Source organism: Taurulus bubalis (assembly GCF_910589615.1).
Source record: "Taurulus bubalis genome assembly, chromosome: 3".
Taxonomy (NCBI): Eukaryota; Metazoa; Chordata; class Actinopteri; order Perciformes; family Cottidae; genus Taurulus; species Taurulus bubalis.
The window spans coordinates 5,018,060-5,042,336 of record NC_136591.1 but is presented as its reverse complement, the minus strand read 5'-3'; the positions used below and the strand labels follow the sequence as shown (position 1 = coordinate 5,042,336).

Here is a 24,277-nt window from a genome sequence, read left to right as displayed (position 1 = left end):
TGTAATGTCTGACCATAGCCTCATCAAACACACACACACACACACACACACACGGTCTCAGACTCTCTACCATCACACACACGTACACACACAGGCTCGGACATGCAGCTATATTGTATCATGAGATCTGTCAGCGAGGAAGTTCCACCCTCCTGTCACCTCAACCAATCAAAGACCCTCTCCACAGCTCCAGTGAGAAAAGCAGTGATTCATATAAACAATAGAAAGGAAGGAGAGATCCAATCAAATAATCAGCGAAGAGAGAATTAAGAGGAGGGGATGCGAGGAAGATGCACAGTGCGTATTCCTGTCCCCATCCTGTCGTCCTTCTCTCTCACTGTGGGGGTCGGTCACACACTCTCGCTGTGCTTCAATATGGTGTCTTGAGAGACAGGCCAAAAGCCAAAATGTTGGTTTGTGCACACACAAAATGTAACATTGAAGAGCTTTTCTAAAAGAGAGTGTGTACCACAAGCTCCCCCGCCACCAATTTTTTGTGTGCGTTTTGTTCTCGAGGAACTGCCCCTCCCAACCCGTCCATCGCTCCGTCCACCCCCAATGACACAGAAAGCAAATGTCTCATTGCACTCTCATTGCATTGTCTGTTGAATTTTGCTGTGGGGAAGTTGAATGTGGGAGTGAAGGGAGGGCTTGAGGTAATGGGGGAGGGGTAAAGAGGGCATTGTGGAGTCGTAATGAAGGGGAGTATTGGTCGGTCACATGATCTCTAAACCAAAGGGCCGGGAGGGTTCCTCGTTGGGGTGCCAGTCAGATGTCGTCTGTGAAAGACTGTTCTTTTCTCCCATAATTAAAAGGGAGGCGTAAAGGTACAAAAAAATATCTTAATAAAATAGAGGAGAAAAAAACAAAACTCTTATTTAAAATGTAAAAGTATAATACAAAAACAACAGCAAAAAAAGCCTAGTAGTAATGAAAACGTTAGTGACTTTAAAGATGAAACTGTAGAAGTGTTAAGAAGTACTCAAAGTTATCTCTAATGACATAAAATAAATAAAAGCTGTCAGAGGAGAGGATGCAGTCGGGGCACTCGGGTGAAGGAGCGTCGATGCTCTCTCTCTCTCTGTCCCTCTCTTTCTCCATCTCTCTCTCCCTCTCCCTGTCACCTCTCACTCCTCACGGAGCTGCAAGCGGTAGCGGCTGTAGCGAATCTGGAAGAAGAGCTTCTCCAGTGGCAAGCGGCTCATCCCGGGGAGCCGGTAGTCCTCGCTCTGGCCCGTCCGGCGGAAGCCCAGCGACTCGTACAGCTTGTGGGCGGCCAATTTGACAGCCGTCGTGCCGAGGACCACGGCGGTGTAGTTGTTGCGCACAGCGAACTCCAGAACGCGGCGGCCCAGCGCCTTTGCGATGCCTTTGCCGCGGTACCGAGAGTCTACCGACATGCGCCGCAGCTCCACCGTGTTGTCATCCTCGCGGCCCTGCGCCGCCACGATGCCCACCACGCGTCCGTCGAGCAATGCCACCCAGAAACAGGAGCCTGGCAGAAAACAAGAGACGATCCGTTTGATTAAAATAGGTTAGTTTACATAAGCAGACTGCAAAGGCCGCAATTAAACACTAAAAGGCATCGCTCAAATATGAAGCTGAGCTGAGCGCATAGACTGGAAACAGTTCGCCGGAATCTGTCAACAAAATCAGGCGACCTCCTTCTCTAAAGCTCCTATATATACCTATATATATATTGTTAAATATATTGTGTAAATCTACTGCGTTCGGTCTATGAGCAACATCCGTTAAATCACTTTCAATAGAAGTCTGAGACATGAAACTACAAACTACAAACTGACGCTGCTTGATGCGCAACAGATCAAAGTTTAGCTGGTGACGCAGTGAAGCGTCAACTAATCATATGATTTTTTTTTTTTAAATGCCGTTATCCGATATTAAAGACATAAATCGTCCGTTGTTGCTCGGAGAGTGAACGTAGCATTAGAGGTGTTTTTAGATGGATCCTTAGTCTTTATAAGCTAACCTGACCTGCTGTTGGTGGGAGCTACATTTTTACCATCGAGTAGTGTCACTCTTCTCATCTAACTCTCCCAAAATGTCAGACTATTCCTTTAAGCTATAACGTTTGTTTAGTAGTTTCATCACTGCACTGTTCTAGTCTTGTTGAGATGAGTTTGCAATATGTTTAATGGAGAGATATTAAAGGGTAGAGACCACCTCACTCAAACATTACATAACGGGACCCAAATCACACTGGGGTTATTTAACTAAATGTGCATCATGGTGGCTGAATGACCAGAAACTTGCGTTTCCCTGAGTAGCATGTTGCATCATGTCGTAATGGCATAACGGCTCTGAGAGGGAGAGAGTAGATGAATGAGGAGACCGGTGGTGGTGGAGGAGACTGGTGCTTAATGGCATTAGACACTCGGTGAGACGCTGCTGATTAAAAGGCATGACGGAGCAGTCACTTAGGGCTCACTGGAGTGTGGAGCTTAACATGGCAGAGACATTGATCTCACAGGACAGAGGAGGTTTTGGGGGGATTGGAAAAAGAAATTTGGCAAATTTACACGATCTTGTTGTGTGAATTGAACCCCATAATGTCACGTAAAAGCTGCATCGGCAGAAAAACAATACGTTGCTCAAAGGGACTCTGTATCCCAGAGTTGAAATACCAGACACTCGCAGACACACGGATGAAAAGACGAACACACATACAGAGAGACAAAGGTTTGGACCAAGCAGACAATGCTCCTTCATCAGAGTACCGCTAAGAGCTCAAATATCAGCCCGTTTTGAAATGGATCTATATTTGTGCTGCAGTTTCTAAGCTCTTCATGACACGCAGTGATTCTGCTTGTGAATCATTTTTCTTTTCGCTTTTGAATGGCAGTAAAGGTTTGTAACTCAAGGTTTCTCTTATTTACTTGAAGGGTCTGTGTTTCTTTTGTTTAGCGTCAGAGCAAACACATTGGAAATCCCTCTTTTATTCGTAGTCCATTACACGAGAAGAATCACAAGTTCACAGGGTGTTAAAAACCTGCCGAACATTAAAGGAACATACCGCTTAGGTGCATGCGCTTGCTTAATTTCCTGTACCGATCATAATCTTTCAAGAAAAATTACCCTCTCAACCGTTTTTTTTTATTATGTAACCATGCTCTCCATTAATGTCAGCAGTATTTATGGCATGTGTTGGCAGTGGTTACATGGTTTGCTACTAAAATGCCATCTGTTTGTTATGGATAAAGTAAATCTCCCTGACTGGCAGCGGCTGAGCAGTAAAAAAAATCTGTGTGTGTCCATGAGCTCTGAATCCTAACTCTCTCTCCCTGTCCGCCTTACTCGCTCTTTCCTCGCCTTTACACGTAACCTTTATCTCCCGCTCTTACACACTCAACGTCAACACACACACACACACTCAAACAGGCGGTGGCGTTCACATGATGCTTCCGCCTGAGTCCCGTGTGTTCGGAGGGATTTGATGCCCCTGCAGGTCGGTGTTAAGCTGATCCGGAGGCTTCGACTACTGAATCAAACAACTGCATATGTAGGCTGTCGCGTCAACAGGAAAACCCGAGGACCGCCCACCCTGATAGCGAGACGGGTGTGTTGCATCACCAGGAGACTTGTCAGCAACCGCTGCTCACTAAGCTCTTCGGGGAGTTGACATTTTTGAATTATGGGCGAAGATTCAAGTGCTGAACATGCTGAATATCCCAAAACAACTCATAAGAGCATCCAGTTTCCCCAGTTTACTAACAATACATCTCTGGATAATAAAAACCCCTTCACCCTTTAAATAAAATTAAGGCACTTAGTAATTTATTGCTGCCATTTGGAGGCTGACAGTGTGAAGGTGATTATGTGGAGCTTTGATGAAGGATTGTTTGAGATTGTCTGTACAACTGTGTGTTGGAGTAGGTGGAACACGTTTCCATAAAGCTCTCCTGACCATCTGTCTGAACTGAGCCTGTGCCAGGAACGAGGACAGCACGCACACCACCCACCCCTCTGCCTGTCAGACTGTGTGTATTAACACTGTTAAAACTGTTTAAAAAACACTCGGACCACATGGGACAGTGAACTCCACTGAAATATTACATCGCTCTCCTTGCCACTCTGACTTTTCCTGTGATAGCTAAGCACGGTATATTGACCTCTAAGCTTCCTGACATCACTGCTCAAGGAGCATCACATCTGCTGAATCCGACACTGGTATTAAACTATTAAACGGCATGGATTACGCCAGCTATCGTTGTTTCTGCTGGGAATTGCACTTCCTGGAGATGGGAAGGTAGAGACAGACGCAGAGAGAAATGGAAGCAACTAAAGGGAGAGGGAGAGAAAGTTAGAGGAGGCTCCACAAGACAGTTTATATGAGATTAAGACGCTCTTGACACTCATCATGTCTGCTTCTGAAACGTTATGTTTGATCCAAAAGACTCTCTTTGTGACACTCAGTGTAAAGCCTTAACTCTAAACTGTCTCAGTGAAGCTGTGTGCGATACTCTGGAATATAAAAATGATTAATTAAAGCTTTTTAGCCATGCTCGCGCTGTGGCTCCGGGGATGGCAATGACATTCAGACCAATTATAGGATGGATTTCATTCATGTTGTCCAGAGGCTGAATCTAAATTTCTTCGGTGATCCCAATTTCATCTAGTCCAATACTTTGGTTTATGACCAAAAACCTTCAAAACCAAAGTCATTCCCATCAGCCTCAGCGGTACTTTGAGTTTATCGTTGATAAGCAACTTTAAGTGACTTATTAAACTAAGATGGTGACCACGGTCAACATTATACTTACTGAAATACTTTGAGTAAGTTAGTATGCTGTCACAGATAACCGAGTGGGATGATGACTGTATTGTGTCTTTTCTCTTTTTGGGGGTTAGACATTGAAGAAAATATTGAGATAAAAGTGTAAAAAACACAACAACGTCATCCTTGCCTAAAGTTAAAGCTGTACTCTAAGGTTTTGGAATGGTTGATGTCTTTGGATTGAGCCAATCTCTCTCTTTGATGTCTTCCTTCATCCTCCTCTCTACCTCCATCTCTTCCCTAATACTATTCCTACGAGTCATGAGGGAGACGCCGCTTCGTGCTTCATGGCACCACACGACTGGCTGAAGAGAGGGGATGTATGAGACTCTGTTTTACAAAACATTTTCCTGTTACTAACCCTCCTGTTGCTCCAGCTCCGAGCTTAATATACTATTATACTGTATACAATGCGCCACACATGTTTTGGTGGGTGTTACTGAGGCTGGAAAGTGGTGTCAATGAGCTTACTCAGTGAGAAAAAGAGGGGAAAGAAAGAAGAAGAAGAAGAAGAAGAAGAAGAAGAAGAAGAAGAAGAAGAAGAAGAAGAAGAAGAAGAAGAAGAAGAAGAAGAAGAAGAAGAAGAAGAAGAAGAAGAAGAAGAAGAAGAAGAAGAAGAAGAAGAAGAAGAAGAAGAAGAAGAAGAAGAAGAAGTAGTCATTCATATGTCCTCTCTGAAAGAAAGAGTGAGTAAGCAGATGAGGAGGAGCCATCTGTGTTAACAGTAACAGCGATGAGCCTGAAAGGATCCATTATTGCTGCTTGGGCATACGAACACGAGGGGGGAGGGAGGGAGGGCAGAACATCTTCCATTATTACAGAGGGGGAGGGGACCTGGAGAATACAGATGATCTGAAGACAAGAAATATATCAAAGCAGAGAGTGAAAGACAAGAGGAGCGGTAGGAAATCATAACGATTCTCACACAAGCAAAAAAATCGGATTACTGTGATCTTAATGCGACGGATCTCATTTCTACTTCCTGTCAGGATATTAATATGCCTTCCTGCATGTGCTGTGAAATGAACCTTGTCTAAAAAAAAAAACGCTCACCAACAGGAGACACACACACAGGAATAGTTTTTATGGTGTCTAACAAGATTACTCTCTTTTCCCTCCGATGAAACCAAAAGGGATAATTCATTCGATAAGCGTTCAGTCTAGACGTCGCCTCACTGTGCCGTCTGTGATTTTAAGCCCCGGAAAAAGCTCATAAGTGGCTTGAATCTATCCTCTTGTGTTGTGTGTCAGTTTGCCGTGTCTTCTAATAATTCAACTGCGAATTTATGGTCATTTTTATGTGCTATCTTACATGTCTCTGCAGCTTGCGTGTCGTTGTCGCAGGGCACATGAAGCACCGGTGATTTGTTTCAGCTGGGGCTCTGAGTCAAAAACTGTTGCGTCACTGCATGAATAATCTGACCCTGCCAGGCGTTAAATGGCAAGTAGGCATTGCTGCTAGTGTTGATTTTTCCCGCCTAGTATACATGTGGTGCAACATCAGACTATGTTAAAGATTCATTTTCTCTCCCGGCAAACACTTTTGACCACGAAAGAGACGCTATGTTGTGCTTTCAAATGTAATCAATGGAAAAATCACCAAAAAATTCCTCTTTTTTTTGCATTTACTTTGTTCTAATATTTCTTTCACAACATCTCCATGACCCAAAGCCTTAAGTGATGCTTTAAAGCATCAGTAAAGAGGGAAAAGTGATCTAGTACTGCAAGAGAAAAGCATCAATTCAGTTTATTTTGATGTACTTTATATTTTTATCATCTTATTTTAATGTGCAACTTTTCCCTTCTAGATGCTTATGAAAGTGATCTTTTTTTCCGCCTTGGTCCTATACATTACATGCACCGTGCCTCATGCCCTTCCATACGAACACACACATACACACCCTCCTGCTCAGGTCAGAGTGCATGCTGGGAGTATGGATTAGCCTGTCATGCGTAACCCACGCGTCAGCGGTTTTGTCCTCCGTCAGGGACAAATGAGGGTGAAAGGAGGGAGGTGACCGTCACCTTACAGATGTGCACACAAACACAGAATGAATAATTAATGCACATTAAAGCCGCCTTTTACAGTAGAAGAAGCCTTCACAAACAACTTGGTCTTTAAGCTAAATCCGATAAGATAAAATAAGATAATCCTTTATTAGTCCCGCAGTGGGGAAATTACAGGATTACAGCAGCATTGTGTGGATGTGGAGGAGAGCGATGCATTGACCTGTGTGCTGTCACACTTAACTCACACAGCGTGCACCCTGCGCCGTTATATGTCCATTAGCTGGGAGGAACTCATTATCTGACCCTTTACTGATTTTACTGCATTCCTGCCCATCAACGCATCTACGCATGTTTGCTTGTTTGTATGCAAGCATGCAGGTGCATGCCCACATTTTACACACATGCTACACTTTACTGTGTGCATGCCATTGTTCACATGGCTGCTACTGCTACAGCCTGAGCGCCACCCTCCCCTGTTCAGGCCATCAATCAGGCTGGGCTTCACACCAGCATGCAAAATGTGACTCTAACCTATTACATCCAGGCCCATTTCAACTGTTCCTGGACCGGACAGGTTATCGCTCAAACTGCAGGAATCATTTCTAATCTATAAAGCGCACAAATAATTGCACACTTCTCGATAACATGCTTTAAAATTGCTTATCTGTCTTGATCAAGCGCGCTGATTGGTCGGTCACGGTCGTAAGAAAATGCACAATGCCGCAAATAACGACGCCGCTGATGACACGTCATCCGCTCTTTCTGATGAGTGTCTTTGTTTGCTATGGATTGAAGCAGAATGTGAAACAAAGGCAGAGGGATGTGACACTGCGATGCGTTATTAATGATCGGCTCCACTTCGTCAAAACGCTGAATAGACGAGAGAGACGCGCGTTCATGCTCTGGCAGCGAACAACGAAAGCAATGAACTGGTGAGTTCTCCAGTTTCTCAGAATGTGCAGACTGGGAATAGCAGACTCAACCAGTGACGTAAACGGCAACATGGCTGACATTGGGACAGCTGACGTGTCTCTGGGTTGAGTTGGAGAGAGCCAGGCTCGCTTTGGCCTCCTCTTTCCAGTCTTGATGCTAAGCTAAGCTAATTGGCTGCAAACACAACAGGGGTATCAACCTTCTCGTCTCAAACTCTCAGCCTAAAAAAGAATATGCATATTTCCTAAATGTCAAACAATCCCCCATAATATTGTGCATCTACGAGGGCTGCAACTAAGTTTCAATGTTGATTAATATGTTGATTATTTAATAATGAATTGTTTAGTCAACAATTGACAATGCTATTAAACTGATAAAAGCAGTACATATTCACATTTCAAAAGCTGGAAACAACAAATGCTTTAAAAAAAAAAGATTTTATTGAATTTTGGTTTTGTGTGAATATAATAGTTTGTGAATGTGTACAATAATATCTGTGTTAATTTAATCTTTGTACCTACAGCGTGAACATGAGTAGTGTAACCGTATGCTGCCACTGATAAACGAACGAATGAAAAGTAAATTAAACTTTTCTGTTATTTCTTTCAGTTTTTGTAAGAGACTGAAGGTTGTTTCCTTGGCAAGGAAACAAAACTTCCTTCAATTCCTCCGTGCCGGGATGATGGATAACCCAGTTGGCCACTGCAGCGCCTTCAGCGTAGATAAGAAATGGAGAGGAAGAGGAAGACGAGGAGGAGCGATACAGGTGGGAGTGAGAGAGAGAGAGAGAGAGAAATTGTTGTGGCTCAAACCACAACAGGAGGGAGGGCTAGGAGAGGAAAGGATAGAAAGAAGGATGCCTTATTAATCTGAGGTTTCGAGGAGTCAGAAATATACCCAGGAGACCCTTTTTGTCTGTGTGCTAACCAGCAAACTGTTTACATCTCGTTCTTTATCACACACGTGAAAATATATCATATCTGGGGAGAAGCACGCCCCTCTCCAGGATGCCCCCATTGTCTATCTTGCACTCATTTCTTTCCCTCCCTTCACACATGTATCTCTATCTATCTCTCTCTCTCTCTCTTTCAGAGCTAAAATAAGCACATCAGGTACCGGTAGAGGAAGCTGCTCGCTCCCCTGCAACAGAGCACGCTCAAACTCATTACACACGCATGCACGCACACACACACACACACGCAGAGCCACAATAAGACTGACTGGCAGGTTTTATAATGTCGCCTGCGTTGACGAGACCCTGCAGTCGTCACGGCGCCTCATTAAACAGACAGTATTACTGAGTGGGTATCAAATCCAGGGAGGATCTGACTCAGTGTCTCGTGTCGCCCTCATTATATTACATCCACTTTTTAGGCACTAAAACCCGTTCAGAGTGACCTATAGTAATTGAGCGAGTAAAACATGTGAAGGAGGGAGGTATGCAGTCGGCCCGCTGCTTGAACATGAAGGGAAACCTCCTTCTTAGCTGTTTAAAATTCAGCATCCTTATGGGCTTAAGTGATTTGAGAGTTGTCGTAGTAGCAGCTTTTATCCCGACATTCATTTCCTAAGAGAGGAGCAAACAACCCTGTGAGCACTATTTGATGAGATAGGTGCTGACATGGACCAGGCCCGTGACACGAAGAGGAACGCTGGCGTTGTAAAGGTGCCACAAGCAATCCTGTTCACAGAGACAGTGTTTGTTTCTGTTGCCTAGAAAGTGTCTTTGACTTAAATATTTGAGCGTCTTACTAAAAGAACAACGTGAGCTCTACAAAGTTAGCTGGCTAGTCTGCACACAAAACCAAAATCTTCAGATTACATTTTTTTAATCATATTAAAAACCGTGAAATATGAATGCCATGTTTCATTAGGACAACTGACTAAGCCTCTGATGTGGTTTTGTTTGCCGCAGTTCGCGCTGGCTGAGCCGCTGAAGTTGTGACATTTTTACACAACCGGCCTCTGCCAAAGAAAGCACAGCCTGTTGTTTCTCTAAATAGCTGTACAATCTTCAGTATGACTCAGGAGTAGTTTTAGTGTAGTGAAATCAGATTTTCTTGTTTGTCTGATCACATCCACATGAATTAATAAATCAGACGCTCATGGTAAAAGGCTTACAGAATACCTTCAGAGACTTATTGCTTTAGTTTCCTAAGTGAGAAAAAGTATTTTATCTTCATTTCCAGTTTCTCTCAGCCGTTGTTACCAGACCATTGTGGGACATATTGACTGCCAGATTGAGTTATTTGAAGGACAGCGAAAAGATGGAGGGAAAGAGGAGGAGTCAGACTGTACAAAGAGGTTTTGTGCCAGCAGATGTTGTACTTTAATTGCATCCGTTTTAATTTGTCAAACACTTATTGAACTGTTCAGCTTGAATAATGGACTATTAGCAATTAATAGTTGTCCTTACTCTAGTTTATAATCTTCCTATTTCATTTTAAACTGAGCTTTGAAGGTTAAATTAAATATGAATCAACTGCTTATAATACAGGCATATACATTTATACTTCAAGTCATTGTTGCTTTAATTTGCATTACGGCCTTTCCACCTAGAAGCATACATACAATCTCACACACACACACACACAGAGAGAGAGGAGATAAGAGTATTGATTTGTGTCGTTCCACATGTACGAGGATCAGTGGCTCCAGCCAGCTCAGATGGACCTCTTCTATTACCAAAACAGTCTGTGGTCATTGTCCACTTCTTAGAGTTTATTCAATTCATATTTTGTTTAACTGTCAAAAATGTAAAGAGCGGGTACAAAAGCGTCCTCTCTTTCACTCCCTTCAGTCTATAAATCTCTGTTCCTCTCTGCATTTAAAGTAGGGTTTCTCTTCTCAGTTGATTAATTGCTGGGTTGCTGCAATACAACATTCATATTCTGTGACGCGCCTATTGATCATCCACCATACCAAGACATCGCAGTTATTAAACACGGATTAAAAAGCAATGTTTCGAGCTCCGAAAATATGAAGACTGAAAGACACGCACACACACATTCACCTACATATCCTTATTTTGCTTCCTCAAAAAAAACTTTCAAGACGTTCCCTGTCATACCCTCACACACACCTCAATATAGACTTGATTATTGTGGCTGTTATGTTCATCTTAAATGTTGTTCTTCTTTACTTTTGGTCCTCAATATGTGCAGTATTGCAGAGATAATTAATTGTAATATCAAGTAAATTTAGAGTTCTCCTACCCAGAGTTCGTTGTGTTCATTGTGTTTATTGTGGACGCTGTGATCTGAGAGGTTGCAGGTGTTGCCTGACCGATGAGAAAACACAGCATATACTGTTTCGCTGCTGGATCGCTAACTTAGCTACTTGACGTAATAAAAGCTTGTTTGCAAAGCCGATACACGGAGTCGCCTATTATATCTGATCCTAGAACCTACAATATGAGACTGATTTCCATCCCTCGACTCTGCTGTTTACTTTGAATCAGTCGCTCTCTTTTTCTGCTGCCAGGAAGCTAAAAGATCAGAGGAGGATTTCCTGCTTGGTTTTTGGAGACTCCTGAGTTGTTTCCCTATCGACGAGCTACACGGCTCTGAAAGCTTGGTTTCAAATATGTTTTTCTCTCTGCTCTCTCTCTAAAGTGAATGTAACCGGCCATCGACTGCGTCTCCCATGCGGCATTCTCCTCCCCGTCCACTATCCGCTACATCTATTTACTGTCGCTGCATCCTGTGCACAAGACCGTTGTGATTGGGTTAAAGGTGCAATATACAGTGTTCAGAGCATTAATACAGCATGTAGAGATACAGTGTAGTAATGTCTACCTGTAAAAGGAAGGAAGTCTCTGTGTGTGTTGTTATCTGAGCTTCTCTTTGCTTTGTGTACATAGCCTGGAGGTGCATGATTTTAGTGCACGTGAGAAGAAATTGAGAAGAGCACGGATAAAGACAGTGATCTCAAAAGAAAAATAAGCAAAACTGCTAGTTTTGGTAGAAAATAGTGTGTTTGTGGGGGACAACATCACTGAAAATAAGAAGCCGATGGGGGAAATCTTTCAGGGCCTTTTAAGTGTTGCATTCTGTACATATTCACACTCCTATTTGTGTTACGTGCCATCACACAGTTCACACAACACGACACGCACCCCGATAAATGCCAGTGACGTGAGCAGTGCCTCTCTATCAGGACGGCAGTTGGTGCCCAGGTGCCGGTCCCACTGGGCCCATTCAGTTTGCACGGATATAATCATTAGCATTGTCCGAGAGCGGTGGTGCCTGGCCCCCTCTAAACCATCTCGGCCCTGCAGCAATAATGGGATTGCTAAATTGCAATTGTGTATGCAGTGGACTACCAGGCCAGAGGGCACAATGTCAGAGAGAAAGAGACAATGGGGGGGTGGATGGGAGGGGGAATCGACCGGCTTACCCAACACCTGCTTTTTTTTTTTTATTGGCCACGTGGTTTAGGGGGCACAGGGGCACATGTACATGTGTCCAAGAAGTTACAGGGCGGTTGTCATCATGTGTTTGTGGTTGGATGTCGCTCACACCCGAAATTGGACTCATGGAGAGAATGAATAGCTTTGAGATGACACTAGAGGGGGATTGATTTTTCCAATTAGAAGCTTTAGTGGAGGAAATGAGCCTTGCCGACACCGAGTGTACTGCAGAAAGTGTATCAGCAGTTTTCTCCATGCGATCAATAGCCCTGTGATGCAACCCCTCCTCCTCCTCCTCCTCCTGCTCTTCCTCCTCCTCTTCTTCCTCCTCCCTGCCCGTGACTAGTGGAGCTCAGAGACGATGCAAGTGGGGGAAGGAATGGAGAAAGAGGCGGGGACGAGGGGTGGGAAAGAAGGGTGGAGGAGAAGGAAAGCAGAGAGAGGGGACCTGCATATTTGATGAGTTGCCTCTGGATTGCCTGCAGACTCTCAACCCAGCTACTTTCAAGTCGCTGTAAGTCACATTTAGCCATTCAGGGTTTTTGTTGTCTTTTATCTTTTGAGCTGCAGCGAAGTTACAGGCCCTCACTTTTTACTTTTATCTTTATCCTCATTACTCTTGATTCCTTTTTTTTTTTTAAATAAACACTGGCGGTGGAGCATTGCCGACTGACAAACCAGACAATTGATCTCATTAGTCACACCACAGGGAGAACAGCGACGTTCCTCCCTCGTCTTACCTGTGGGGGTCATGTAATAAGCCGCTATATCAGCCATGTCCGTGTGCAGAGCACAGTCCAGATAGCTGTGGATAACTGTCCTGCTGTAGTAGTAGCGCGCACCCATGAGAATGAGGGGTGCACAACAGGTCAGCGTGACGGATTTGGTCACGAAAAAGCACATTACTATGGAGAAATGGAAGAAAAATAAACGAAACCTGTCAGAAAAGAGAATCACATGTTTGATTTTGGCAAAGATTTGACCCAACAAACACATTATTAAAAGAGCAATATGGCAATGTGACAATGGTAAGCATCAATAAGTGAAACACAATCTGTTATAATGGCACAATGTGGACATATTGAGAGGGTGGGATTACTTCCACACAAGGTGGCAAAGTAACTTTCATCAAACTGTGAAGTAAGGCACATTAGCATCGCTGCAGGAACACAAAATGTAAAGGTGAGACTTTCAGCAGAGGGTACATGTCAGAGTTGAATTCATCAAAACAGTCAAGTCCATACTGGAGTAGTTAGGGGGAGGTACCGCTAAGGGGCGCATGGTGAAACAAACAAGCTGGATGCTGCATAGCATGTTGTTGAGTGGCATGCAATAGCCTAGTGGGCTGGTTAGTTTACTCCAGCGTGTGAGAAACATCAGCCTCAAATGGAGAATGGAGAATGTCTATAAAATACTCCAGGACTCATTGCATATAATTAGTTTGAGGGAGGTTTACAGGCAGGACTGTCGTGGTTTGTGTCTTGCAGTCTAATTGACGTCAGATGAGCATCAGTAAGCTACTTTTTCAAACCCAAAAGGTCTTAAGCTTGTTTCGATGTTGACGTGCGTACCGGCGACGGTCACGATCCACGAGGCTTCTCTAATCTGCGCCGGCAACGTCAACAAAAGCCAAAAGAGATCAGTGCATGACTATAGCGCAGAGGCGGAGGAGGGTGGGAGAAGAGGGGGGTGGGGGTAATGTATGCGTTGGGGTGCGCGTAGGGAGTGCTTTTTGGTTACGTGCGTGCACCCCGTGGGCCAATCCTCACATTCATTCATTAACTCACGGCACCGGCATGTCATCACATCATCAGCGTGCACCATGCGCCTTGGCCATGCCTTTTGTTGCATGATGAGCAACATGCCGGTTTTCAAAGTCACAGATTCCAACTTATCTGTGCGTCGCCTACACGGCCAGATAGTGGAGAGGCGCGTTAGACTCGCGTGGGGTTTAAGACAAGTTCCTCAAATAAATCACATTAAGATGCAAAACATCAAACGGAAAGCGCAACAGAGACGTGAGCCTACAGCGTGACGTGAGCTTATAGAAACAACTCCTCTATACATAATTCATGCCCGAGCGTCTGTTTAAGTTATATGGCGTCAGACAAGTGGGCGTGAAAGCTCATAAAGAAGCCGGTGTGGGATGCGCGGTGCAAGGAGATGTTACTTACCTGTCAGGAGAGCATATAAAAACTGGGTCTTGGGCTGTTGCCTGATCCCCCTAAACGCCGTATTGGGTATCCTCTCCATTATACCCTCGTAAAAGATGCGCCGCACCTCCTCTTGATCCCCGCACTCGAACTCGCGGATAAAAACCGCATTCTTCCTCACACCCTTGGCCTCGGTGGGGATCATAGCCGCGCTGGACGGAGGAGAGCTCCACATCATCGACTCTTTTTTGGTCCCAGGTATAGCATCGTGTTCGTCCGCAACAATTTTAGTCTCGCAAACCATTTTGGGAGACGAAAAATGCATGCAACTGGCCGCCAAAAACACTACAGTTCGGGAAAAAAGAGGGGGGGGGGGGGGAGAGTGAGAGTGAAAATGGGGGTGATGCGTGAGATTGTCTATAAAAAACAGAGAAACGATGAAGGGGATAAGACTAAGGGGGGATGTGCTGCAACCCTGAGCGCTTCTGACGACCAAGACTCGCCGGTGTGATTCAAGCAGTATTTATAAGCGGGCAGGGCGGGTGGATTCAGGTTCAGGGGTAGGGGTGGTCTTCTCCCTGCACAGATTGGTGGACGCGGTGCGCCGTTACATGCTGATGGACGAGGGAGGCTCTCTCTCTCTCTCTCTCTCTCTCTCTCTCTCTCTCTCTCTCTCTGCATCTGAGCAGGCGTGTGCATTGTGAGGCCGTGGGTCCACGACAAGAGGGGGTGTGATGGCGAGATTGCGTGGGGTGCTTGTTTCTGCGCAGGTTTTGCAGGTTTTGCCTCCATACTGTCTGTCAGTGAGGAGGATCCTCCGGTTTGTTGAGATATCCCAAGGATGCGGCGATGCGTCAAATAGGAGGGAACCTGGGAGCGGCGCGTCCGTACGCTGCTCATAATCATAATAGAAGCTTTGTAATGTAGGTTTATTATTATTATTATTTGTATGTTCAAATGCTTCGGTTTTGCCTGGAGATGCAGCCTGCAGACTGTGACAGTGAGTGTGGTGGAAAAGATCCTGATGTGAGACATCAAGATGCTCATCCTGACATATCAGACCGCTGGTGTTTGTAATGTCGATTTCGACATTACAAACACCAGCGGTCTGCGTGCAGCCTCCTCTGCCCGTTGACTGACAGTCTCTGCTGCACTGCAGTGGTTCCTCCACCCCGCTGTCGTCAGGCTCAACATGGAGATTATAGCTGCGCATCTTAACCCCCCCCCCCCCCCCCCCCCCCCCTCCCCCACCTCCCATTAGCCCGTTTTGTCGGCGACTTGCACCGTTCACTGCGCTCCAGCGGCGACAATAGCGGCTTTCACGCGCGGCTGTGGCGGCGGCGATGTTAATGATGATGATGCTGCATCCGGCCCTTTGTTGTCCCCCCGACACTCCCTAATTAACCGGGACTGTTGTCATACAATCAAGCTCTACTGCCATGAGTTGCGTGTGTTTTTATCGAGGCAACTGTTTGACATTTACAGCGAATGGCAATCGTTTCACCACCAGTCAAAGATGAGAAAGGGTCGTAATAATACAAATATAAGCAATGGTGAGAATGTGTCCATATTAGTAAATTAACAAATGTCTGCAGCACCGTTATTGCGCATCGCTGCCACATTGAGAAATCCCTTATGCAATATATGTCATTGGCACCGTAATTAAGAAAACAAGAGTTCATGTTTTAAAACGTATTTTTTGGGTTATGAGCTCTTCGTGGAAGTGTGTAGCCTTGCAGAGCTATAGCCTAGCAGAACTAGTTTGAACCGGATCATCAGAGACAACCTGCTATTGATAAGGCTGCATCCACCCCCACTCCCTCCTCCTTAAGGTATCCTCCTCCTCCTCCTCCTCTTCCTCTTCCTGCCACCATAGGGCCGCCGGGGGGAGGAGGAGGAAGAGGAGGTCAGGTGATAACCTGCAGAGTTAAAAAGTCATCTCATACTCTGCTCAGCCCACATTTGCTCTACCAAAATGCGTCGAAAGATGGTTTTCTATGCGTCAGCACCTGCTCTGCAGCGGATCTCACCATGCCGAGCAGTTGGAAGATGCTCTGAGCATGCGCAGTGTTCACTTTTGATTGACCCCTGGCAGTGCAGCCTTCACTGGCAGTGCAGCCTTCAAGTGCTGTCGGTAATAGGCTCGTTCGTTAGAGCTGCGCCTCGCCTGGAATCCAGACGAGAGCAGGCGGCCGCAGCAGGAGGCGTTGACAAAAAACTGCAATCAAGTCGGACAGTTGTCAGCTGCCTTCAAAGTATACACAGGAAGTCACAGAAAAAAAGTACTTCCTGTTAGTTCCGAACTTTTGTTTACTTGTAGTTTACAGATCACGTTTGGATTTATTATATGTGTTTATAAATATATATTTATGTAGAAATGAGTGTGTAGCTGCATCCTTTGGTCTTTTGATGTCTGCCTGTGAAATACATTACTAGTAGTTTTGATGTGTGTTGTATAAATACGATTTTGTATTAACAACCACACAATAAATGTTTTTACATCAAACATGAGACTAATAGTCAATAATCCAGCGTTAAGTATTCCAACTACACATAAAATAAGGATTTTCTACAACATGTGGTGTTTGCTGTCAGATCTAAGAGCCAATCAGCTCTCTGATGTGGCGACAGCCAGGCGTTTCCCATCATGCACTGGGCCACGCAGTCGTTGGAAAGCAACTGCGGCGGCTGACTCTGAAATCGACGGCGACTTGATCTCGTGAGAGTATCGTTGACCACGCGTGCATGACGTCAGAGCAAGTCGGGAGCAAGTCGGACACAAATCTAACCGGCATGCATTGCGCGCCGATCGCCGCCGATCGATTCTGCGCAGAACTGGCTCATCTCAAACAAGCCTATTGTCACAACGAAGTGAACACAAACAAGTGAACACAAACAAGTGAACACAAACGGCAAAGTTGTAAAAACATCCACATTTTGAGGATGAAAAGCAAATGATGGAAAAAAAATGGTAGCTACCCATGATATCCCTTAAATTAACCAATAAGACATAATAAATAAATACATATATATATATATATATATATATATATATATATATATATTATATCTACAATTGCTGTTCTCTCTATTTTGCTACAGGAATAGCAATGTGCCATGATTTTGGAAATAATACAACATCCATGAAAACATTCTGCTGTCCCATAATCTTATTTCCATTTTGTCAAACATATCCACATGAAGAAACTCGAAAATTCAAATTTGACAAAAATGTTGATTGTACAAATTAAATATAACCCAAATCACGGATCAAGGATGAAATATAGTGACGGTTGATGGATTTTGTGTGTGTATCTGTGAGAATATAAAGCCATTTAAACTTTGCCATCATAATTGTAATGAGAGCACCAGGTATTTGGTTTGGAAGTATGTTGTAATGTTGTCTGACTAGAAGGTGCACGTCCCCATGGAGGAGAGCTGAGGCTGCGGCTGCCTCCAGCTTGGATCAGAGTAGAGACTCCTCTTGTTCATTTGACATTTGGCAGTCTTTGAAGGTCACCGTATCTATCGGTCACAAGGGGTTTGCAGATGACGAAGATGCCAAAAGGAGTCAAGCTAAAAGTACGATGTTGGCAGTCCTCACTTTGAGAGAAGCTGCCGTTATTTGTGCGGAGCTGACATCGACGCACAACAAGACACACACTCGTCTGTCAAGATGGTGCCGTCCAATGTCGGCACGGTGTTGCTCGCTCTGTGTGTCTGCTTAAAGAAACTAGGTTTGGAAAGAGCACAAGACATTTCCTGTTTTGTGCTCTTTCCAAACCTAATTTCATAGTCATCCATCATATTTTGAATCTGGTTACTTTTTATGTTGTTTTATGAAGACATAATTCAAATCTAAAATATGCTCTGAGATACATATGAGAAATTTGAGTTTGAGAAGAAATACAATTCAACATTGTTGAATGTGTCAGTCAACACATTTATTATTTAAAAAGAGCATTTTTGCCAACAACGAGTTGAGTCCTTCAACAAATCTCTATTTTTACTATATTAAAAATGAAGATTTGCACAATACAAATCACATGCAGCATTTTTCATGGAACAGCACAAAGTGATGAGTACATGCTGATTACGGCAGCAGCACAAACACAATGAACAGAACTGAACGCTGAATGCCGGTCACATGAACGTTGTGACTGATGAACACGCTTGCTTGGAGGTAAGTCACAGTATGTACCATAAATTAGAATTAAAAACAAACTACAACAGCATGTCCAGAAATCACAGTTGTGTTCTTTCTTCCCTCAAGAAAACAATTACACAACAGTCATGTGTAAATGAGTATTAAATACTCATTCATATATTATAGTTGCTCAGTGTACACCAGAAAACCAGATTGTTGGATGGAGACTCAGAACAGACTATGAAACACTGGGCTCCTGAGCACATGTAAAGGAACCCCCGTTCTAGCGACCCTAGCATCCTCATCCACACGCTGCTCACGGTCATGTTGCATCTTGCAGTTTTTTTGCAGGTCCACAAGACCTCCAGAGTTCAGCAGTTGGTGGAAAACCAACCCCAAACTTTTGTATTTTGTTGTAGCTGGAGGTAAATCTTTCCCAGACCAATCTGCTTCAACAGATCCATCCACATTCCTGACATTCCTCTCAAAAGTTGTGACAAAAAATCACTAGAGCTAAGTTATTTGACACTTGTATATTTGGATTTCTGTTTGCAAATTATTTCATCAGCTCCATTTTTTTCAACTATTTATGTCGTGAATACTTTCACACACAACGTGAATATTAGACAGCGAAAAAGCTTCCTTTTTTTGGCACACATGCGATGTATAAAGGTGTCAACCAATCATGTTGTGTGGAACAGGTTCAATTGTACCTCTATTTATGAAACCCAACAAGGCTTCCAAGACCGAACCAAGATGCCAAACATTATTATTCCTTTAACAGCAGCCCAGATTCACTATTTCAGTTTTCACAGTAAAAGCCACAGACATATGATATTCACAGGCAAGTATTATGCACTGTGTGTGTGTGTGTGTGTGTGTGTGTGTGTTCGTTCTCTAACTCCCTGTCTCCCTCTCGTGGTCGCACAGGCTCAAAGCCATCCTGGAATCTGAAGTGGTTTCTCAGAAATGGGGGCGTTAGATCTGAGGCCATATGCATGAGGTGTTTATCTACCGCCAGTTATTCCAGCAAGAGGCAGTCTAGTTAATGGTTCATCATGTATCTCTCTCTTAATACTGTGATATTAAAGGAAGGCCTTTTTAGTGACTGAGTCAAAACGAGATCCTATTAAGATCGTTGAGAAGATGAAATACTTAAATCAGTAGAGTATGCTATAAATCACTTTTAACTTGAGATCAAGGCTCAGTGGATACATAATATTGATTAAAATAAGCAGTGATTCACAAAGAGCAGGTTGAAACATAGCTCAGTAACATGTAGCAGGTAATAATAATAAAAAAAATTATGCAAATGATGACTAAAAGAAACCATTCACATTAGAGTATACATTAGATGCAATCCAATACGATTACCCTTAAATTTATCCTATTTTTAAAGTTTCAAACATTCAGCTTTTCATGACACTCAGAAGTGTAATATTACTTAATGTTTTTTTTTTTTACCAAATTAAGTACATAACATTTTTAATTAGAAACGTTTCTTTATAAATTCAAGTCAATACAACACCACAGCTAAATAGAAATTACATTTAACATCAAAGTATTTATTTCCCTGTTAACCAAGTGCATGAAATCTGATCAAAACACTATATTTAACATTGAGGACATGGAGAACAGCTTAAATCTTAACATTGACTGACTGATGGCTGAAGATAAAAAGGTAATTAATCCTGAAAGAACGGAATCTAAGAGAAACAGAAAGTTAACGGAGAAAGCATTGGAGGAGAAGCTGAACAGACTCATTGGAACCAGCAAAGGAGTATTAGCTCGGATAACTGGAAAAAGAAAAGAAATTGAAAGTTTAATGAGTGATGCTGTCAATCTTCAAAAAGCGCAAAAGTTAATGGATAAGGATTTAAACCCTCTTGTCAGTGATCAAGTCGGGGATCTTCTGTCTGAAGAAGAAAAATATGCAGATGTTAACACTGGTTGGGGCCAAAGCTGGTGACTGAGACAGTTTGCAGTAGGAGTTGAACAATGGATGTGTGCTTTGAGTGAAAAAGAAATGAGCAAAAAAAATACAGCTGCTGCTGATAAGGACATAGACGGTGATCAAGATGAAGAGAAAGAGGATGTGCATCCTGAGGATAGTGCTTCACAAGTGAAAAGTGTATCTGCCTAGGAACCAAGGCAACAGTACTTCACTGTGATTGACTTGGCAAACGCTTTCTTTTGCCTGCCCCTTGATGAAGCAAGTAGAGACATGTTCGCTTTTACCTTTGAAGGCACACTGTAAAAAAGACAACTCGCAATTGTTGACCTCATGAACGTTTTCAAATTAATCTGACTCAAAAACAAAGCTTTGCCATATACAACTAACAAAAACGTGTCAGGCCAGCAAACTCCTCCCTATTGTGGCCGTAATACGTATTTTCAAAACGGGTTAACAATCATTTTTGAGTGGAGCCTTATTTTTCTTGATGAAAACTTCGTAACGACTGCGTCCATGCGCCTTGCGGTCATGTACGGGGTTTCTGAGTCACTTGAGTCGGCACTGAGGGCGATGCTGAGCGTGGTGGTCGGACATCTTGTGAACGCTAATTAGGGCCGAGCACTGACGTAGTCAGAGTCGAGGACCTATTGAAATGCTAATTAGGGCCCGAGTACTGACGTAGTCAGATCGAGGACCTATTGAAATGCTAAGTATTATTATTAGGGCCCGAGTACTGACGTAGTCAGATCGAGGACCTATTGAAATGCTAAGTATTATTATTCCCGACCTATGCGCAGGGAAAAGAGGTGCTTGGGATAAACCTACATTCTTCAAACTTTGCACACCCATCAGACTCGGCGAAAATTTTAATATAATTTGGGTGTCGACCAAAAGTCTGAGAAAATGTCTCTATAGCGCCCCCTTTAGGCAGAAAGGCTACGCTTTTTGCCAACTATGGGCGATTGACTTGAAATTTTACACACATGTCCGGGTGGGACTGCTCTACAAAAAACTCATCAGTGAAATTAAAATGCGCCTAATTAGATTTTCCGCCATTTTGAATTTTGTAAAAAACACATTTTTGCCCATTCCTCCTAAACGCTGGGTCCGTTTCTTACGAAATTTTCTGTGGATCATCATTGGCTCAATGTGATCAAATGATATCTCCCATTTTGTTGATATCTCATTGAGTTCAGAAGTTATTAACCAATTAACCTCTTAGGGGCGTGGCTGAATATGTCAATACACATAACTTCCTAATTACTTCGCCTATCTTCACAAACTTTGTAACATATGTCAACATCGTGTCCCTTAACGTACCCAAATTGTTTCAGAATATTCAAACACTAGAGGGCGCTGCAGTGAACCGCTCAATTTTGGCCTTTTCCTTGTTTTCAGGCGTTGTATTCTGACGAACTCCTCCTACAGATTAGACACGATTGATTTCACATTCGGGCAATATGATGTTGAGACCTTTGCAGGGAAAAGTTATCAAAGGATTTTCAAAATATCGAACTATGTGAGCGCAGAGCAGCGGCAAAGAGACACCATTTTCCATGAAAATGGAAGTTGCTTTAACTCGGCCGTACATAATGTAACCTGCTCCGTATTTCTCAGATGTCATGACCTCTTGACCCTGAAGACATCCATATGATCAATTTTCATCCTAGTCATAGCGCCACCTAGAGGCAAGATTGTAAGGATCCGTTGAACGGCGTAGCGTCGGTCCATCGCAGAAGTTCGATCCTTTGCCATGACCGATTAAACCGATGTAACTCGACTCCACATGATAAGATCCTTTCCAGGTTTCACATGTTTGATCAGCCTCCAGGCCTGAAGACATGTGAAGTCTAATTTTTAATTTGAGTCATAGCGCCACCTAATGACAACATGAAGTAAATATTTCTATACTTTGGCTTGCTTCTCCTAGTCGGTCAATCAGATCAACTTCCAATTACTTCTAGACAAACATAAGACTTTCATGATGTCAGCCCCTAAAGCTTTTGATTTTTTGTGTAACGCTGTTGCCGTGGCGCCCCATCCTTCGCGGTCAACAACGAAGGTACTTTTGAGTGACTAAGCATGCTCGAAACGTAACTAAACTTGGCACACACATTTAAAGGCAAAGATGTAGTTGCCTGATATGACTTGAATGACTCAAAACTGGAACTTCGGCTCGATAGCGCCCCCTACAAATATTCAATTAATCAGCCCCAGCTCTACGGTTGACCTACATGTATGAAACTTGCTAGGAATATGTAACACATGTAAACTTAGAAATAACTCTCTTGGGACCATGCTCTAAACCGTACAGGAAGTCAGATAGCGCCCCCTAAAAAAAACTTGGTTTTTTTGACAACCTGTGAGTTGTGAAAGCCCACAGTTTTTGCCCCCTATCACCAATTGACCTGAAATTTGGCACACATGTCCGGTTGTGTCTGCTCTACAAAAAAGTGCTTGGTCGCACTAAAGTCCGCCTACTTAGAATTTCCACCATTTTGAATTTTGATGAAAACAATTTTTCCTCAAATCTTCCTAAACGCTGGCTTCGAGTTTTACAAAATTCTCGTGTATGTAAACCATACATTTAGTTACATTTACATGTCTTTGTTAATGAACTAGGTTATTGATACAGATGTATTTAATGCCGTTTATTTCCTCTGATATTTAATGTGCATAGTTAATTTGCAGCATAGTTGTTGTTAATAGTTGTTAATGTCTAATGCGGTGGTCTGATGGTTAGTGCATGGGTCTCGGGTCTCGGGTTCAAATCCGGCGCGGTACGCTTGAGTCGTGTTGTAGGCTTTCCCGGGAGCCTCCCATCAAGCGGCTGCCCAAAGTACTGACCATGGGTCCGTGTGAAGACGACTAATCCAGGCATTTCATTTATATATATATATATATATATATATATATGAAATCTAAATCTAAATGAAATATATATATATTTCATTTAGATTTGTTTGTGCATGCGCAAATCTGAATGACTGTATGAGACCTTGGGTTCGTGTGAAGACCACTAATCCAGGCATCGCGTTAGACATTTTTTTGTTCATTTATAAATATGAATATATGTATATATATATATATATATATATATATATATATATATATATATATATATATACATATATTCATTTAGATTTATATTATATATATATATATATATATATATATATATATATATATATATATATATTGTAGAGTTGGGAAACAGCGAGACAGTAGACGTAGTTGCAGTCGAGATAGTTTACTGTAACTCCACATAAAATGTACAATACTTGTTTATCACGATAGCGGCAGCGCAACCCCCCACGCTTCCCGGAAACCCAACCACCAGACCCCGAAAACCCCCCAGCTCTTAAAGGCACAGTAGCCCTTAGGTGAATGTCTCTCACAGTCCCTATGTGGGTCACCACACAGGCCCCCCCAGAATTCACCCAACCAAAAGTGCAACAGACGAAAGTCAGTGAACAGAGTCCGACTCCAAAAGGCAAAGTCAACGTGGCGGGGGGCGGACCAAACGGCCGAAACGGCTGCGCTTCGCAGCAGGGGGCTCCAGTGGGGCCGGGGCAGGGACAGAGGTCGGGGCAGGGTGCGGGGCTGAAACAGGGGGGCGCCCCCGGTCCACAACAAAGTTCTTAGCGCCCGCTTCCAGGACCCGGAAGGGGCCGTCGTAGGGGGGCTGCAGCGGAGACCGATGGCTGTCATGGCGGATGAAGGCATACCTCGCCGCTGGCAGGTCCCTGGGGACATAGGACTGGGGGAGACAGTAGCGAGTCGACGGGACAGGCACGAAGGCGTCGGCGACGCCCCGGGACACAGTTCGGTGAGAGGAGGCGGACCAGGGTGCAGTCGCGTCCGGTAGAAACTC

The 24,277-nt window shown here is 43.6% G+C and overlaps 1 protein-coding gene across 1 annotated transcript; it reads right to left on the bottom strand.

Annotated features, from left to right (window-relative positions):
- Window positions 1-1,127: 1,127 nt before the first annotated feature.
- Window positions 1,128-14,627, bottom strand: nat8l (N-acetyltransferase 8-like; the record flags this gene model as incomplete). Its single annotated transcript, XM_079215124.1, has 3 exons — window positions 1,128-1,495; window positions 12,890-13,054; window positions 14,324-14,627. The coding sequence occupies 3 exons, from the start codon at window positions 14,625-14,627 to the stop codon at window positions 1,128-1,130; spliced, it is 837 nt and encodes a 278-aa protein (XP_079071250.1).
- Window positions 14,628-24,277: the final 9,650 nt, after the last annotated feature.